General features: G+C 36.3%; 1 protein-coding gene across 1 annotated transcript in view; it reads right to left on the reverse strand.

Moving 5' to 3' along the window:
• Window positions 1-1,928: 1,928 nt before the first annotated feature.
• The window catches only part of LOC110039289, a 32,469-nt gene continuing 13,549 nt past the window's right edge, over window positions 1,929-20,848 (reverse strand). The window contains exons 10-12 of the mRNA XM_020744302.1: window positions 19,150-20,835; window positions 2,225-2,323; window positions 1,929-2,140 (exon numbers count right to left, since the gene is read on the reverse strand). Of these exons, the coding sequence (XP_020599961.1) occupies window positions 2,076-2,140; window positions 2,225-2,323; window positions 19,150-20,835 (1,850 nt within the window). The 3' untranslated portion in view covers window positions 1,929-2,075. The remainder of the gene's footprint in view (window positions 2,141-2,224; window positions 2,324-19,149; window positions 20,836-20,848) is intronic.

Genomic DNA, 20,848 nt, shown 5'->3' on the forward strand with positions numbered 1-20,848 from the left:
AATTTTTTGAATAAGCTGCCAAAACACAGTTTACCCAAAAGGGTCTGGATGCATTTTCAAAACGCACCGCACGAAATAAGCTGCGCCAAACAGGCCTGAAATTTGTTTATATGAATGGTTATTCATTCATTATAAACACAACAAATAAATTATTAAATTTATCATAAATCCTTCATGATTAAGTTATTATAATTTTTTCTTACATTTCTATAAATTATTGCATGTCATCAAATAATAATTTTACATGTCACAATCTTATCTTCAATGATAATAGGCTTTGCACATCACCCTCCATAATACAATCACTCCATGAAATACTAAATTTATCATTATTTATAAAACAACATCTTCTATTCACTATATGAGAAATTAAAATTGCCTAACATTATTTTTGAATTTTAGGGAAGGTTTGCATGCATATCACTTTTGCAATTACATATCTAACACCTAAATTTTAATTTTTACATATATGTCATTTTACATATATGCATCTCTTTTAAAAGTAAAAATAGTGATATTTTTATATGATATGAAACATTTGGGGGGTATAAATTCAGAAAAAAGGGAAAGTCTAGGTGTTATATATGTAAATACAAAAGAATTGGGTGCTATGAATGTAAATGGGAATATCCTACTCATCGGTCATATAATATAATTACTTTTCAATCTCATGTCTATTATTGCCACGCATTTTAATTTAAAATCACATTCAATTGCTCAATTTGACCCTCAATAATTTTCCTGCCACCTTGCACTTACATCCAAACAATTAAATAAATAAAATAACCACTAAATTATTAAATATTCATAAAATTTTTTATTTACAATATTTCTTGGATTCTCTTCCCCCATAAACATCAACCCTGAAAACTATTTCTTCATACATATCTTCAAATGAGCATTGTTTTCTATATAATCAACAAATTCATGAACACAATATAAAATAAAAAGAAAGATTTACATACATACCACTTAATTCTTATGTATTTACATATCAAATACGTAAATTTTAATTTTTACGTACATGACGTCTTATCTATGTATAAAAAGATGCATTCGCTTTATAAAAGTGTGAATGGTGGCATTTTTTATGTTGTATGAATGATTTTGGTGGTCTTAATGTAACAAAAAAAAAAAAAGTTTACGTGTTAGATATGTAAATAAATATGAATTTGGTGGTATATAGGTATAATGGTGTTTTTAATGTGATATTAAAGATCTAGTGTTGTAGAAGCAATACAATAAAAGGTTTAGATTGACATGTAAATACACAAGCAAGAATAGTGTGGTGTGTTATTTATAATTACTACTATAACCTTTTGGAGCCATAAATTTACACATGGAAGTGTGCGTTTCACTACTAAAAGTAAACAATAATGGTAATTTTATCGCAACATTAAAAATTTGGGTGCTATGCATGAAAATTTAGGTGCTATATACATAAATATCCAGGAATTGTATGGTATGCAGGTAGATTTCCTGATACAATATCAGTACAAGGTAATGAAGATTAGAAGTAGCTTAAGGTTTAGGCAGTTTAAAAACCGTTTGAAATCAATTAATTACTGTAGGTGAATGAGTGCAGTGTCAAAATAGTCCCAACCATTTACCTGAGATCATTCTAGTCCCAGTTCAAAAAAGCTTTAAATTAGTCCCAAATATTTTTAGTAAGGCTAAAATAATCCACACTGGAACTATTAAATTGATACTTTTTATAAACTCGGGATTAAAATGACACGCTGCAAAATGATAGAGGACCATTTTGACACATTACTCCTTTGAAAATAAATCCCAAAAGCATCCTTCCAAGTAGTAAACAGTACCCTTGTGATGCAAAAACATGAAAATAGTTTTAAGGAAAATAGCTCTGTAATTGTGTTATCAAATTTACACTTAAAAATAATTTTTTTTTTATAGTTTTAAGGAAAATAGCTCTGTAATTGTGTTATAAAATTTACACTTAAAAATAAAAATTTTAAAAAAAAAGGTACGGCATATTTACTAAATCTGTACGTCTGTACGAAATCCATGCTCATTTGATTTCAGATGATGAAATTGAACAATATTGAAATCTATCAAGCTTTCTTCGCATTTGATTTGCTGCTCCTAAATGAAGATAATGAGAAGAATGACCGAGTCGCTGAAAGCAGAGAAGCAGAAGCAGAATAAAGGATTAGAACATTTGAAGGAAGATTAGTTAAAGCTTTTCAGGCTTAAAACTTACCTTTTGTTGCTGTTGTTGTTGCTGCTGCTGCTGCTGCTGCTGCTGCTGCGCCTCCTGTTGAAATATGGCCAACACGAGGTTTATCAGACCCTAGGGAACCTGTAAAATTACGATTAACTCGTGTACTTGGGTACCAAAGGGAAAATAAATGTTTTCTGAAAAGGTTGGGGGAAAAAATGTTGTGAATTATTTGTATATATATTACAAGTAGGGACCAAAAAAGCAACTTCGGGGTAACTTTTTATAGAGATTTATTCATGTGCAGGAACAAGTTGGTATAAAACTTGTTTTTGATGGAGAATCGTCATCATCATTAGCCTAATCCCCAATTATTTGGGCCAAACTTGATGAATCCTCATTCTCAACTCGATTTTGGTGAGATTTGCAGGAGGTATTAAAAAAAGTTATGGCCATTAATATAAGAGAATCAACCACAATACATATGTTTTTATCTATCAAGACGTGAAAATAAAAAGAAGATTTACCTACATACCACTCATATCTTATGTACTTACATATCCAACACCCAAACTTGAAATTTTAGATACATATCACTTCACCTATGCATGAAGGTGTATTTTCACTTTTTAAAAACTAAAATGGTTGTATTTTTCAAGTGATATATAAGATTTGGGTGGTATAAATGTAAAAAGTAAAGTTTAGATGATAGATATGTAAATACATTGGAACTGGGTGGTACGTATGTAAATGAAATATTGGATAAAAAATTACAAATCACCAAGTATACAAAACTAACTTCACAACATGCAATATTAGAGTTTAAAACCACCTGATGATGAAACGATCAGAAAGAATATGAAATTTTCATTAAAAAAAAAAATCATATATAAAATCAACTATTCAGATTTTGATGTCACATTTGTGATCAAAATCATGAGGATAAAATAAGTCTTATCAAATAATGTATGAAAATGAGAACTCACACCAAAATAATGAGATGACTTTCCCTATATTAGGTGCGTATTCAAATGAACCACATCCAACTCACAACCAAAAGACTTAAAACTAAAAAGCCACACTTTATCAAAGCAAAATATTTTTTTTACGTCCTTCAAAACATATGTTAATAGAGTCAACTCCTAGGTTGCAAAATAGGATAGGTACAGAATTTCAATTTATTGTTTTTACAAATATTCTCATATTTCAATTATGAAACGACTTCTTCATTTGTTTACAAATTTAAATTTCCTAATAAGGGCCATCTCAAGCTGACTGTCACATTGTTAAGTTCCTTTTATGGAAGCCTAGTATTTGTCTTGCGAGAAAAACAGTCTACATTAGACTTTGTCCAGTATCAAACAAAGCTCATGAAGAGCATTTTGAAAATTTTACTGTATCTTTTGGCAGTCTAACATTTCTTCTTTATAAATAAAAAGAGAAATTGTTTTATACAATATAAGAGGAACTAGAGTTGTATTTTCCTTACAATCAGACTATCTTGAAATCAACAGCAACAACAATAGGATGCAGCCAATAAAAACAACATATTGGAAAATTGGATGGAAATTCAGAAAAGGTAAAGAAGGTCAAGTGCAGGAAAAGTGCCACAAACAGGATTCAGAAAGTGAAAAATTAGTAATTAGAAACAAAGTGGAACAAAATGTTGAATTGATAACGCCAACAACTAAATCTGAATTTATCCCAAATTGAAATGGGAAAACTTCCTCTTTTTCTTATACACAATTGAGAGCATATATTACATATTTATACACACTCCCAACCCTCTACCTTAGGAAACTTTAATATAGAAAATATCATGTAATCTTCTATTAGGTTGACAAATATCAAATTTCCTAATATACAAGATTCAAACTTGTTACTTACCATAACACTCCCCCTCAAGCAAGAGCATAGATATTTATCATGTCTAGCTTTGTTACAAATATAAGTGACCCTGGCTACATTAAGTGACTTTGTGAAGATATCTATTACTTATTCCCTAGTTGTTGACCTCATTTTGAGGTCTTCCTCACTCTTTCTTCTAGAGCCTAGGATCTAGTCATAGGGCTTCCAATCGACTATCTTAGAAGACTAGAGCTGGGACCCACCCCTTCTAGAAATTCAAACAACTTCCTGATTCTCTTATGGTGTCTCGCATGGGTGATCTCAAACCATCACCATTTGATCGAGTGATTAAGAACTACCATGTGGAGGCTCAAAGAGAAGTTCCCAATAGGATCTCAAGCCCTAGGGAAACCTCATTAAGACTTTATCAACACACTCACACGCACAAAATACACAATCCACTAGGTTGCGCAAAGTCAGACTAAAATTAAACTTAAAAAAAATGTGTGAACTTCTCCGAACGACCTCTGATGACGAAGCGGACTGCGCCGGCACGTATCAAACGTCGATTTTAGCTGGGAATGACACTCATATTGCTCTAATTCTACACACGAGCAAATCACATGCAAATCAATGAATTCGTCCAAACGACCCCGAATGACGAAATGAACTGCGCCAACACGTCCGGAGCGTCAATTTTACCCAGGGAGGATACCCACTTTGCTAGAGTTCCGAGCACAAATAAATCAAACTCTAATTAATAAACATAAATAAAGCCTGGCTCGCCCCCCTCGTGCCCTAGCTCCCACGATCGGCCGCACCAGAGGCCACATTCCGCGCTCCTCTCCCATTCGCGACCCAGACGCGCCTCACCCCCTCAAGCCCCGCTCGACCGAGCGACTCGCCAATCGCGAGCTACCTCCTGTCCGACTCTTCTCCTTCTCAAGGTTGCCTTCCCCTCTCCCTAAATGTGATTCTTCCTCTCCCGATACCTTATTCGACCACTTCACATAGGTGGGCATGACCCTCCCCCTTTTCCTGTGGCTATAAAAAACCCGCTTTGGGGAGTTGTTGAGGTTGGCTGAAATTCTGGAGAAAGGGGAGGTGCTGCCAAAAAAAAATTTGGGTATTTCTCTCTTCTTGGTTGGTTCTTCCCTAGCTTGCTTGGTGGTTGTTGAAGCTTGGGGAGAAGGATCTACTGCCAAAATTTTGTCATGTTCGACACTCTTGCTGGTTGTTCGGCATTCTTGCTTGGGGTTATGTATTTTTGCTGGTTTGTTCGACATTCTTGTTAGGTTGCACAATACTCTTGCTAGACTGCGTGTTTGACTAAGGTATAAGCATTTTAATTGTGGTTCTGCTATTGCCCTGAATATTTATTTCTCGTGAATGTCTCTCACTTTGATAGCTTAGAGAATGTACATTTAGGAAGTGCATGTAGATGAATGTGTTATTCTCGTTCCATTAAATCCTAGGCATGATTTTGTAGCATGAATATTGATCCATCCCATCAAAGTTATGTTGTTCCTTAAGAATCTTGGGACTGCAAAAGGAAAACTACATATTTACTTGGTTTTTATACCAAAGAAAACAAACCTGAAAAAAAAAAGTCTTTTTATACCAAAGAAAACAAACCTGAAAAAAAAAAAGTCTTTTTTTTTTTTTTTGTGTTCTAAATGACCATCTTATGTTACCTGATTCTAGAGCAAAGAGGGCTCTTACCTGGCTTGCTAATCTTTCCACGAATCAACTATTAAAGATGGAAAATGTTGGCATAACATCTCTATATGTTGACTATCAAAAGTTTTTGGCGAACAATATTATCCTTACCATGCGATATTTCAAGCATTTGGTTTATTTGCAAAATCTGAAAAACTGTGGGTTGTTTATTTGCAAAATCTGAAAATACTGGGTGGCACATTTGCAAAATCTGAAACATTTGGGTGGCATATTTGGAAAATCTGAAACATTTGAGTGACTTTTTTGCAAAATCTGAAACATTTGAATGACATAGTTGCAAATCTAAAATATTTGGGTGGCGTATTTGTAAAATCTGAAACATTTGGGTGGCACGTTTGCAAAATATAAAACATTTAAGTGGCACATTTACAAAATCTAAAACATTTAGGTGGTACATTTACAAAATCTGAAAACTTTAGGAGTTTTCCTTTGCTCTTTACTTGCTCCTTAGTTGAATAATTTTAAAACATGATTAAGATCACATTCTAGTTTACATTTTGGCAAGCTTGGAAAGTTGTGATGCCCCACTTTTACAAAAATCTGAAAGTTTATATGCTACATTTACAAAGCTTGAAAAGTTTATAAATACTTTGGTGCTATACTTATTTGAAAATCTAAGATGTTGCATATTTTATTTGCAAAGATTTATGGCATTGGTGCTTTACATTTGCAAAATCCGAAACTTCTCATATTCAATTTTGGAAGGTTTGGAAGGTGGCAATACTTTACTTCTGGAAACTTTAAGAGTTTTATTTGGAAACTTAGGAAAGTCTCAATGCTTTATTTTTGCAAAACCTGAAAGTTTTAAGTGTTAGGGAAATTTGGAAGTCTCTCCGATTCATTTTTATTTTTGAAGGTTTGAAAGTCTTTGGAGCATTTTAAAAACATGTTTTGTGGGCTGAATTGACTTCAGTTTAGAGCTTTTAAAACACGTCTTTTAAACTGATTCGGGTTGCAGTTTTGCCCTATTTAAGAGGGGTTTTGCTGGTTGTTTTTAAGATGTTTTTGCCCTGTCTTAGTGATATGTTTGGGTTGCATCTTAAAGCTCTCTTTAGTAATGTTTGAGCCACATTTTGAAGCTTTATTTGTTAAAGTTTAAATTACATTTTGAAGTCTTATTCGTCATTTTGAAGCTTTATTCGTTAAGGTTTAAGTTGCATTTTGAGGCTTTTATACATTGATTTGGACACTTTTAAGTGTTAATTTTTTTAGGGTTTTAAGCACTTTTTGGGACTGATTTGATCATTGTTTTGAAATAATTTAAACAGTTTTAGGCCGATTCACTTGCGATTTTGCCCCTTGCTTAATTGGTTTTTTTAGGTCTCCTTCTCCGTTAATTTATTTTATAACGGTTAAGTTAAAAATAAGAATTTTCGATTTAATTATTTTCGGGATTGATTCACGGCCTTAAAAAATAAAAGAAATAGGGAATTAAAAAAAATGATACTTAGTCTGTTGAGATGATTGAAACCTAAAGGGAAAATAGGGTAGCAAATAATTCACCATTTCTATTATATAAGAAGAATAAAATTGTAATTGTGAGAATTGTTGAGAATTGCGAGAAAGTAAGAGCGTAAATGATTTAAGAATTAGGGGCGTGAATTGAGAGATCACTAGGATATCAATTAGGACTCCTAAGCATTGGATAGACTAAAGCACAATTGTTTTAATTAGGGTTTAGAGCAATAGACAAGGTATGCACTAGGCTATGGTTCATGACTGATTTAATTAAATCAAATAGTGAAATTCCCATCATAACTTCACTTAAAATGAAACACAATACTTCGAGATTTAAGCTTGAATCTTACACTCTAATCCTTCTGACAATTTGGGACATTCCCAATGTCACATATAAATCTCCTACCCTTGGTCATTTATATGTGACATTGTGTTTTGTTGTATTTGTTTGTGTATTTTTCCTACGATTTGTTTCGAGCCTCTATGGGTTACTTTCAATTTTCTTCAGAGCTTTCTATATGCAACTCCGTCATTTATTCTGTTATACATAAACACATGTTTGGTTTGTTAGTTAAATTTCTCTATCATACTTTTGCTTGCAACGCCAATCTCATTTACACGTGCAACAATAACAAGAAACTCAGGTAACAAAAGATTACAGTACATTTATAACATTTTACTGCATTTTTTTTTATTGCTCTTTACGATGTATTTCCTCTATACTATTTTTATTTACCGCACACTACACTGTTTTCATTTAATGTTCTTACTTATAATATAGTTTATTTATGCATGCTTTAAGTTAACTACAAAACCTTTAGGAGACCGCCTGGTTTAGGAGATGTACAACAGCAAGTCATCAAATAACAATATTGCACACTCACATATAAGGCACTAAACCTGAAATTGCTACTACATGGAGTATGAAACAACTCTTCGTGGGCAGCACGAGACGGATGTACATGGAGTATGAAACAACTCTTCGTGGGCAGCACGACCGTGACGTAGCAGACGACGGATGTCGATCTACAACAGCACAACAAGTCTACGACAACTAAACATTTTCTTAGTTTAAAGAACAAGTCATAGGTTTTCAAAATGTTTCGTCTAGCGCAACATAAATCCTCACATATTATCTTTAGGTTTTTTGCACAACCCAGTTGTGCAATTATAAGTCATAATACTTTTAGGATTCTGATGTTACCGTACGATACGGTATAAATCCTTCTATCTTTATAGGCTATTTGCACGATCAGATATCGTGTGAATGTAAGTCCTAAATTCTAAAATAAATTACAAGATTAAACACTAAATAACATCGTTTCAAAGACATAAAGCCAAACAATAGGATAATTGGGAGGTCACCGGGTTATCTTCGGATTCGTGATATCATCTGCTCTTCATTCCTTTGGAAGTGTTAAAATTCCTATTTGAATCACTCTCATTTGATTTTCCCATCTCCAATCTTAAAAAACATAAACTTTGAAATCTTGAAAGAAGATACACTAATCTTAATCGAGTCTTCTTAAGTGACACCGGTTATTTAAGATGTAATTAATTATAGGGGTTTACCTCTATAGGAAACTTGTAACCCAAGTAAAATAAACCTTATCTAATCATTATATTAGGTAGGAGAAGTTGTCGGTCATACATAAAAGATTTCGCAGATCAAACGGATGTCACAGAATTCTTTGGTTTGGGTGGGTGAGCTTACTACAAGTGATATGTTTATCATTTAGGATAGTGTATTATTTAAGGTATCGCACTTAGCCGTCCAAACTATTCAATATTTAAGGTATCGCACTTAGCCGTCCAAACTATTCAATTTTGGTCTCATTTATTTTAAAATAAAAAAAAAATTCAAAATCAAAATTACGTTAATATGTATAAATACTTAAATTCAAATCCAAATTCCATTTTTCCAAAAATTCCGGCCGACAATAAAATGAGTTGTAGAAATTAAATTCTGTTGAATCTTTCACGAATAAAATAACAATCTATCACAATGTGCTTAGTTCGCTCATGAAAGACGGGGTTTGAGGCAATATGAACTACAACTTGATTATCGCACTACAGTTTTGTTGGAATTGTAGTCTTAAAACATATTTAGGTCAAAAGTTGGGAAACTCACATCAATTCACTCAATATTTTTCATCGCTCAATACTTAGAATCAACACTGGATCGTGACACTACATTTTGTTTCTTACTCTTCCATGAGACCAAATTACCATCAATAAAGATGAAATATCCAATAATGAATCTTCAATCAATCTTAGAACTTGACCAATATGCATCACAAAAACAATCAATTTTTTTATGTCCATGATCCTGACATAAAATACCCGGTCTAGGAGCTCCCTTGAGATAACATAGTATTTGTTCTAAAGCTGACCAATCATGGGCAGTGGAGCTTAACTACAAAAACCCACTTACAGCCACCAATCTTACGCAATGATAGGTGAAGTTGCGTGAGGTAGTTTGATTTTCCCACAAATTTCCTATATTGTTCGGGATCATTAAAGGACTCTCCATCCTTGGTAAGTTGTTGATTAGGAAACATCAGGGTATTACATGGTTCGATCTCTAATCCACCAATTTCTGCTAACAAATCCAATATATACTTCCGTTAAGATATAAATACGTCCTTTTGCTCCTTGATACCTCAATCTCCAAGAAGTACTTAAAGGAAAACATATCTTTAGTGCTAAACAGATTTTGAAGAAGTGATTTCAATGATAAAATTTCTCACGCATCGCTTCTAATAATAATAATATCATTAACATAAACTACCAATATAATTATTCTTAAACAAATTGCATATAGAATACAATGTATTCACTACTAATTTTCTGCATCTCAAACTCTTGTACTGCTTTTTTAGATTTTCCAAACCATGCTCGAGGGCTTTACTTCTATCCATATAAGGACATCTGAAGACAACATACTTTCCCAGATGCCCCCTAAAAAACAAACCCAGGAGATTGCCATGTATACTTCTTCCAAAAGATCATCATGCAGAAAAAATACATTCTTCACATCCAGCTAGCGCAGGGGTCAATTATTCAATGTAGCTAATGATAGGAGTAAGCGAACGAAAGTTAGCTACTAGAGAGGATGTTTCCAAGTAATCCATCCCATAAGTTTGAACATAACCCTTAGCAACCAACCGAGCTTTGTGGCGAGCAATATATCCGTCAGAATGAAACTTAACTGCAAAAACCCACTTACAACCACCAACCTTCTTGCAAATAATAAATAAAATAAATTAAGAATACACCCAAATAAAAGGAAACTTAGTGTATTCAAAATTTACCCAAATAAAATGAATTAAGAAAGCACCACATCCAACAACGCAACAAAAAAGTACAATCTCATCGCAACTAGGTGAACGACCTATGACCCAACACAACCTCAAGAACTCCGTGCGACTCGTGAAACTTGTGAACTTGCGACCATGAAAGCAACTACTACGTCGGTGTCTAAGGGCAATTTAATCTTTAGGGCACCCAAGGGCAATTTAGAGTCTTTTGTTATTTATTATTGTTTAGTACACATAGGGCTAATATGTTTAATGTGGGTTATGTATAATATTGTTGTCTTGAGTCTAGAAGTGATTCCCTGTTGTGAGATATATACCATTTGTTGGGTATATATAGAAATAAAATAGAATGATCATTGACGAAACAAAAAAATAGAACGAGAAAATAACCACTAGAAAACAGTAACACAGCAGAATATACAGATTTACGTGGTTCAGCAAATTGCTTACATCCACGGACTTGCAGAGGATTTTATTACTTAAGGAATTTAAACTAGTCGATCGTCTCGACTTACAAGAGGAATCTCTCACTTCGTTGCTCTCTCTTCTTCTCTCTCTATTATTCTCTCTCTACACCGAGATACATCGATATACGCCAAATAAGATAAACTTACAAGAGAAATAAACATAATTTCTCTTCTGTCACAAGCCACCAAGAAAAAGCCAAGGGAGAACAATCTTCTTCTTATTTCTTTTTCCTTCACCGCAAGGAACTACACCTTACACTTCTCTTCCTCTGTTCCGTGAAAGCAAAAACTACCGAAGAACACAAAGGGTCGTGCTGTAAACTGTAGGAGAGTCGTGCGTGCGATGTCTTTTATCACGAACAGGAAACGGAGAGGCGACGTTTCGTGAAACAGCAGAGAGTTGTGACTATTCGCGATCGGACGACACTTTGCGCGCGCGGGAGCAAGCGGAGGCGGGAGCAGTTTCGTGATCGAGCGAGAGCGGGAGGGGGATCGCGATCTTTCGCGATCGGGAGACGGTATCGGACTCCAGCTTAACAAATCTCATTTGGAGACCGATACATATGCTACAACGTCATCATCCTTGAACTGATATCCTCCACTAACGGCGGCGTCTTTTTCTTCAAACATGAATCCTCGACCTTTACAACTCAAAACTCTTGTTTTCAAGCTAGAAGACACAGCTTCAGTTTCTCAAGAGTAACACCCTCAGTTAACATATCAGCAGTGTCCAAATAGCCTTGCACCTCCAAGCTATTTCCTAGATTACACTTGTCTCTGCTTACAACTCCCACTGCATGGTCAATATACTGCTTTTGTTGAAAGTCTTTTTCAACAAGTTTAGCCCTGTACCTCTTACTGTCATCATGTTTTGTCTTCACCCGGTACACCCACTTGTTGTGTAATGTCTTCTTCCCTGGTGGAAATTTTGTCAGCTCTCACTTGCTCGAACTTTTGTCTTGCAAAATTTTTTCATCATTTATTTGTGGAACAATAGAAATGGGTGCCCCGGACCCACTATCCTCTTCACTTCCATCATCAACCTCTTCACTTCCTCTTCACTTCCATCATCAACAGAACTATGAACTATCAGCAATAGTGCATCATGTACTTCTTTCAATACCACATTCGTGCTATTATTTTTTATATTCTTGGGATTTCTGCAGTTCTTCTTTATGTGGTCAGTCTTGCCACAATTCCAGCAGGTTGTCTGCTGACCATACTTTGATTTTGATCTCCCTCTATTTGAGCTATTGTCTTGTCATCTCCCTCTGAAATAAACATTCACTATCAAACTTGAACATGAGATCTAACCAGAATCTTTCCTGCGCACATCCTCAGCCAAAATCAAATCACGAATATCATCACATTTCAGTTTAAATTTACCTGCAAAACTGTTAACTGTTATCCCCAGAGTTTCTCAACTATTTGACAACGATGTCAACAATATCAGCACAAGCATCTCATCATCAAAACCAATTTTAACAGACGACAATTGATTTGTGATAGTATTGAAATCATTCAGGTGTTGAGCAACATCAGGTGCTGAGCAACATAAACACCTTCCGCTATCTTCAAATTGAATAACTTCTTCATCAAGTACACATTGTTATTCGCTGATGTCTTTTCATACATATCAACATACATATCTAATAAAACTGTCATGAGATCTACAGTAGTTCTCTTCTTGACAATGTTGTGCGCAACGGACCTCAATAGGGTTAATCGAATAACCAACAGAACTTGTCGACCCAACAAATTTAATTTCTAATAAAACTGTCATGAGATCTACAGTAGTTCTCTCCTTGACAATGTTGTGCGCAACGGACCTCCATAGGGTTAATCGAATAACCAACAGAACTTATCGACCCAACAAATTTACAAATTTAATTTAGCCTCATCCATCCTTTCAGGTCTTTTCCCCAATGGTAGTCCTCTATCTGCATTCTCCAATAACTAAGATTTGTGTCATCAAATTTCTCGATCCCTGAAACATTCACTTCATCTACGGTCATCATTCTTCATCAGATCCGAACAAATCTCTGATACCAATTGTTATGAGATATATGTCAGTTGTTGTGGTATATATAGAAATAAAATAGGAGAATGATCTTTGACAAATCGAAAAAAAAATGAGAAAATTCACACAAAAAAACAATAACACAGCGAAACACAAATTTACGTGGCTCGGCAAATTGTCTATGTCCACAGAGTTGTAGAGGATTTTACTACTTGAGAAATTTAAATCAATAGATCGTCTCAACTTATAAGAAGAATCTCTCACTTTGTTGCTCTATTTTCTTCTCTTTCTACATCGAGATATACCGAAGAAAATCTATACTGAGATACCCTGAAGAAGATAAACTTACAAGAGAAATAAACATAATTTCTCTTCTGTCACATTCCAACAAGAAGAAGCCAAGTCTTCTTCTTTTATCTTCCTTCACTGCAAGGAACTACACCTTGCACTTCTCTTCTTCTGTCCCATAGAAGCAGAAACTACCGAAGAAGAACACAAAGGGTCGTGTAAACTGCAGGAGAGACGTGCGTGCGATGTCTTTTATCACGAACAGGAAGCGAAGAGGCGACATTTCGCGAAATAGCAGAGAGTCGCGACTATTCGCGATTGGACAAAGCGAAGCTTCGCTTCGCGCCCGAGGGAGCAGGCGGAGGCGGGAGTGGTTTTGCGATCGAGCGGGAGCGGGAGCAGGATTGCGATTATTCGCGATCGGGAGACGGGATCGGGCTCCAACTTAACATTTCCCACTTTTCAAATTGTAAGATTTGAGATAAATCGCTTACCTCTCGAATTGTAGGTGTTTATCTTATGTATTCGTGTTGAGTTGTTTGATGTTCTTGAAATAAAATATTTATTTGCCCTAATTTATGTGAAAAAACTTCTCGAATCATATCAAGTTATTGTGAAAAACGACGGCAATAAAACGAAAGATGAAACTAGTAAAATTGCACACAGAAAAACACCAGAACGACACATATTTATGTGGTTCGTTAAATTTGCCTACGTCCACGAAGTTGCGGTGGATTTTAATTCTTCGAGGAATTATACCAAGTTGCGGTGGATTTTAATTCTTCGAGGAATTATACCATCGAGCGCCTCGACGTTTACAAGAAAATATCTATTTTATTCGCATATTTAACCTCCCTAATTCAACCCATTAAGGAAAAAAACCTTAATCCCATTAAGGTAAAACCTTAATCCCCATTAAGGTAATGCTTTCTATGATGGGAAATCTGAGGAGGCAGGAAGAGCATATGGAAAGCACCAAAAGCGGCAAGCAATTAACAAATAAACAAATATTATGAACTAAATACAAATTCAAATATATTCCTAAGATGCGAAACTGTCCAAAAAAGGTGTAATGACCGGGTCTCCACATTACCCAACAATTCTCCCACATTGAGACTGGGACATTGACTGCATCACCTATTGGCTGCATCATCTACTAGTTTAATCGATCTTTTCCTCAAACATGATATCCTCCACCCCTACAACTTAAGTTTCCCACGAGTAACATCCTCAGTTGACATATCACTGTCAAGGTAGCATTGTACCACCAAGCTCTTTCTTGGGTTACTCGTGTATATGCTTACAACTCTCACTGCATGAGCAATATCCTACTTCTGCTGAAAGCCCTGCTTACAACTCCCACTGCATGAGCAATATCCTACTTCTGCTGAAAGCTTTTTTCAACAAGTCAAGCATTGTACTTCTTACTGCCACCAAGCGCAGTCTTCACCCGGTACACCCACTTGTTGTGCAATGTCTTATTCCTTGGTGGAAGTTCTGTCAACTCCCATGTTTGATTCCCTGACAGAGAATATGTTTCCTCCTTCTTGGTCAGCTCTCACTTGCTTAAATTCTCATCTTGCAAGATTTCTTCATAACTCAGTGGTTCTCCAACATTTGTCTGTACAAGGTCCGATTTTCCTATCTTTGGCGCTGTACCACTTTTCAGGAAATTGATTTTCTTCTGCTTCTCCATAATGCATATCTGACACATGTGTCATCGCCTGAGTAAACATGTAGTCATATATAGTGTGTCAGTTTTCTTACCCCGAGCCAGTACTAATGTTCCGTTGGTAACCTTCCAGGTGTTATCTCAGACACTACTGAATGACCACCCTTATTGAGTTGCCCAACAAAAATAAGATTTTTCTTCAACTCAGGAACGTGTCTGACCATTTGCAAAGTCAATTTGCTCTTGTTAGGGAGAGCAATATCAACATCTCACATCCCCACCACGCCCAGAGTTTTTCCATCAGCTAAATATACCATCCCAAAGTTATCTGCAACATAGTTTTGTATTAACTCCCGACGGGAAGATGTATGGAAGGAATCCCCTGAATGCAGTATCCAGCCATCAGCAAGATGTATAGAAGGAATCCCCTGAATTCAGTATTCAGCCATCAGCAGCAGTATCCAGCCATCAGCAAAACTGTGAACTGTCAGCGATAGCGCATCCTGTATTTCTTCAGTTACAACATTAGCGTCATCTTTTTCCTTCTTCTTAGGATTCTTGCAGTTTCTTTTCATGTGGTCAGCATTGTCACAATTCAAGCAGGTTGTCTGCTGACTAAACTTTGATTTTGATCTTCCTCTATTTGAGTTTTTGTCATGTGATCTCCCTTTGAAATCAACATTCAGGGCCGAACTTAAACATGAGGTCTCGCTAGAATTCTTCTTGCGCACCTCCTCTGCCAAAATCAAATCACAAATATCAACATATTTCAGCTTAGATTTATCTGCAGAATTATTAACTGTCATCCTCATGGTTTCTCAGCTATTTGACAATGAAGCTAACAATTTCAGCGCACGTATCTCATCATCAAAATCTCACACGTATCTCATCATCAAAATCAATTTCAACAGACAACAACTGATTTGTGATAGTGTTGAAATCATTTAGGTGTTGAGTAACAGACAAACATTCCGCTTCAAATTGAATAACTTTTTCATCAGATGCATCTTGTTATTCGCCGATGCTTTTCATACATACCTGATAAAGCCGCCACGAGATCTGCAGTAGTCCTTTCTTTATGACGTTGTGGGCAACCGATCTAGACAAGGATAATCGTATAACCCCCAAAAACTGTCGATCTAACAAATTCTATTCCGCCTCGTTCATCTTTTCTGGTCGTTTTCCCAGTAACGGAAGATGAAGTTTCTTCCCATAGAGGTGTTACTCTATCTGCATCCTCCAGTAAGCAAAATCTGTGTCATTGAACTTCTCGATCCCCGATGTCATCACTTGTCTCCGCCTATCGTTCTTCCTTAGATTCGAACCCATGCTCTGATATCAGTTGTTGTGAAAAACGACGACAATAAAGCGAAAAATGGAACGAGTAAAATTGCACACAGAAAAATACCAGAGCGACACAGATTTACGTGGTTCGACAAATTTGTTTGCGTCCACAGAGCTGCAAAGGATTTTATTTCTTCGAGGAATTACACACGTTTAAAAAAATCTTTATTTTCTTCTCCCCCTTGCTCTCTCTCTCTCTCTTCCTCTCTTTCTCTTAGCTCTCATGAGGACTTGCTTGGCTTTGTTTGACTTGGCCTCTCCTTTAAGCCAAAAAAGACTATTTATAAAAACCATGAGAGCGGTAGGTGGGAGGTAGGTGAGCGATAGGTGGGATGTGGTAGGCAGTATGTGAGATTCTTAATTAGAAAGCTCATTAAATTTCGGTGGACCGGGACTCCACATTACCCAACAATCAAGTGGTCAGAGCAATAAATTTCTGGGAGACCACCAACAGGATCCCGATGAACAGGGCATGAACTCGTTCTACTCTAATCGAAGCTGAAGGGATCTCCACCCACAAGCATACAGGCATTAGTGATGACGAAATCACGTACAAGATCGCAATGAAGTCGCGAAAAGAGCTAGTTGGGTACAGAGCCTTCGTCATCCCGACGGGACCGCAGCGTACCGAAGTAACATCAAAATCATTGTGTATCGTGCCGCAAAACAGTCGTGGTGTCGTTGATCAAGCCAACGACGAGATCGCAACACCACTTATGCATCTTGATGTCTCCTTCTGAAGGTGACAAGATCGCAGCGAGCACTAAAACCCAACATTATATCGCAACAAGTGTCCTAGTCGCGCTTTGAGTACGAGAAGCCAATGACGGGATTACTAGCGATCAGCCCTCGCGAGAAAGTCACGATTTGAAGCTGACAAGAATTTTGCTTTCATGAGTAATGGTGAGCAAGAAAATAGATAGAAAATAGAGAAAGAGATGAGTCGCACCATATCTGAAACAGAGGAATGTTTCTCGATAATTGAGGAGTGTTTCTCGTCCATGCAGGGTGGTTTGAATGAAGATTCACAAGCCTAGAATAAATGATGATGAAGGTCGTGGACTTTCACACAAAATTGTCTCCACCCATCGCGGGATCAAGTGACGACATAGGGAACATATGCGAGCAACAACAATCAAAAGAACTTTAGGCGGATCAGGAACGATTGTATAAAGCGAAGGAATCAACCTACCTCTCAAATTGTAGGTGCTTAAGTATTCAAGTTGAGTTGTCTGATATTCTTGCAATAAAATATTTGTTTTCACTAATTTATGCGGAAAAATCTTCTCATATCATACCAGCAACCCACAATCGATAGTCTAATTAAACGACTAACCTCAATGTAATTTGCAATCCACTAAGAACCTATAACGACTAACAATCAACAGCCACACGCAACATGTAATGCTCATTGTAACCCGCAAGTCCTTCCGTCCTTGTCGTGACTATCTAAGTGCCATAAATTTCCTTTTCTATAGCCAGCCAAAAATAAATCATTATATTTTTTTTACATTTAACCCGAAGATTTTGAGAATGCAAAATATAATGCATCTAATTTACAATGCATTTCAAATGCACCAATATTAAATACTAGCAAATAAACAACACTATACTCAACTTTTGCTCTACTAATTCCATAGTGTTTTAACTTGAACATTGTCTACATCATTGTTGTTTTTAGAATAAAATTTAGACTATCATTTTCTCTTATTTATATATTTTCCAGAATAACCATCGACCCTAAAGATTTGTTCATATGTTAAGTTTTCATGTATAATTTCAATCTATGGGACAAAGCTGTACCTAAATACACAAACAAATACAATATTAAGGGAATTGTATGTCCCTTAAATAAGGAACTCTTTACAAGATTTCGATAGAGAACTCTTAGGTATTTTTCCCCAATAGATTCCTAATCTTTCCAAATAAACAAAAAAAAAAAAAAGCAAATGTGTTTTCTGAGGATAGCTTCGTAAGAAAAATCCCGGCAAATAAATAGGCAGTAGGTTAGTAAATATGCGGACAATACAATATTAATAGAATTGCATGTCCCTTGAATAAGGTAATCTCTACAAGATTTTAATAGAGAGCTCTAAGGTATTTTTTTCCTAATAGATTTGTACACTTTTCAAATCTACAAAAAAAATAATAATAAGCAGAGGTATTTTTTTCCCAATAGATTTTTACACTTTCCAAATCTACAAAAAAAAATAATAAGCAGCTTTGATTTCTGGTGATAGCTTGATAAGAAAAATCTTGGCAAATAAACAGTCTACATCATCGTTGTTTTTAGAATAAAATTTAGACTATCATTTTTTCCTATTTATATATTTTCCAGAATAACCATCAACCCTAGAGATTTGTTCATATATGAAATTTTCATGTATAATTTCAATCTATGGGACTAAGGTGTACCTAAATATGCAAACAATATGATATTAAGAGAATTGTACGTCCCTTAAACAAGGAATTCACCACAAGATTTCATTTGAGAATACTTGAGCATTTTTTCCCAACAGATTTGTACACTTCCCAAATCTACAAAAAAAATAAATAAGTAGATGTGATTTATGGTGATAGCTTCATAAGAATATCCTGGCAAATAAATAGGCAGTCCTACAAAATACGCAACTCTGTGACAAAAAGGAATTTTAGAAATCAACCTAGAACCACGAAAGCTTTTTTATAGCAGTTACCAAATAGCATAGCCCGTTTAAGGATCAAGCCTCAAGGACGATATTTTAAAGTTTTCAAGAACTATTAATATAGGGTTTTGGGAAACTTAGTTTTAGAAATGAAACAAGCCATACCAGTTGAAACGTCATGGACAATCCTGTAGTCAATAGCCCTTTTGCTAGAATTCCCACCATCTACACTTTCACTAACCCCGCTTCTTGGCTGCTCGTGTCCCATGGTTTGAAGGGAAGCCTTCCGCAAAAGAGCTTCTTTGGTCTTACTGGCTGCTTTAGATTCTTCATGTTCTTCCTCTCCTTCAGAGAAGACTGAAGGACTAGACCAGCCAGTTGAATTTGCCTCGCCTTTACTCTTCCGTGCAAACTTTAACAGTCTTTTTAATCCCTTTGGGGCATCCTTTTGATACACCAAGGAAGGAGGATTCTCAGCATTTCCCCATTCAATTATTTCTGGTTCGCCATTCTCAGCCTGCAGCATTTGTGACAATGAATGGCGAACACGTGAATTTGATGACACAACCGGACCAATCATGGGAGAAACTCCATGCAGCCCGTTGTTAAAAGATGGAGAATATTCATGGTGTTCTGTTTCCACCCACGCAGCTGATGAGATACCCAAATCCTCATCACGTTGGACCTCTGCAATAAAATGATCCACCGAGTTCTCGATTTCATTGTCAGGTCCTGTTACACTCCCATCTACATTCTCTGCGGTTTCAATATATATATCATTATCTAGTGGAGCTGTGAAAGTTACATCAACCACAGTTGTTGGTTGAATAAGATCATCCTCCATTACCTTAATGGTTGACACAACCGGTGTTGTATTGGGCTCATTTTCTTCCGGGTGTATGAGATTTACGCTGCTTTTTGAAGAATCGCCCATCTTCTCAACCCTAGCATCCTTCGCTTTAGCAACTGGAAGCCCAATACCAGGACTGATTCCAGAACTTTTTCTCAAGAAGGGCTTTGATTCCACAGGAACTACACTGCTTTTCTTTGTGTGCTTGTTGGGAACAGTTGGTTTAGATAATTCACCACAATCTTCCCCAGATAATGGACTTTTTGGTTTCCCAGCTTTGCTGTTTTTGGCTACTGCTTTCAGTTGTTTATCTTCTTGCCCTTTCATGCTTGGCTTAGCAAAGGTTTGGAGACTTCTATCACTCTTATTTCCTTTCGCACGTCCCAGTGGTTTCTCAGACGTGGGACTTGGCTGACGAGGAGAATTTGATGGATGGGGTCTTTGGCGGCTTGGCATGCTGCTAGAAGATACCACAGGAGAGGTTTTAGCTGATGGTGTTCCACCCTTTCTCTTCAGAGGTCCTGAAGGCAAAGCGCTACCAGTTTTTGGAGAAGATAATTTAGGTGAGCCATTCTTTGCACCGGTTGGCCTAGAAAGTTCCTTCTTCAACAGGACCGGTGGAGAAGAATTTCTCCTTGGTTTTTGAAGGAGTTTTGCAGGTTCTGGCTTCACCGCAGCCTTAATGGTTTTGGATGCCATAGCTGCTTTGTTCTGTTCCAGTGTTTCTTGCATCACCTTAAATTGTTCTTGTTTTACTGCATGGTTTCTAGCATTCTCAGCTCGAAGTTTCTCATCCCTTTTCTCCCTGTATTGACAGTAAAATCCCCCCCTTTGATCTATAGATGTATCCATCAACCCATCATTACCGATTTCGGAACCATGGCATTTACTAGGCCTGCTGCTCTCCAACACTTTCATAACCATCTCATTCAGTTCTGCCTCCTGTTGCTGATTCAATTCAGCCGAGGTACAATCTTCAACTTCAGAGGTAAACGGTTCAGCTGATGAAGAGAG

Source organism: Phalaenopsis equestris, unplaced genomic scaffold (genome assembly GCF_001263595.1).
Source record: "Phalaenopsis equestris unplaced genomic scaffold, ASM126359v1 Scaffold000002, whole genome shotgun sequence".
In the NCBI taxonomy this organism is placed as follows: domain Eukaryota; kingdom Viridiplantae; phylum Streptophyta; class Magnoliopsida; order Asparagales; family Orchidaceae; genus Phalaenopsis; species Phalaenopsis equestris.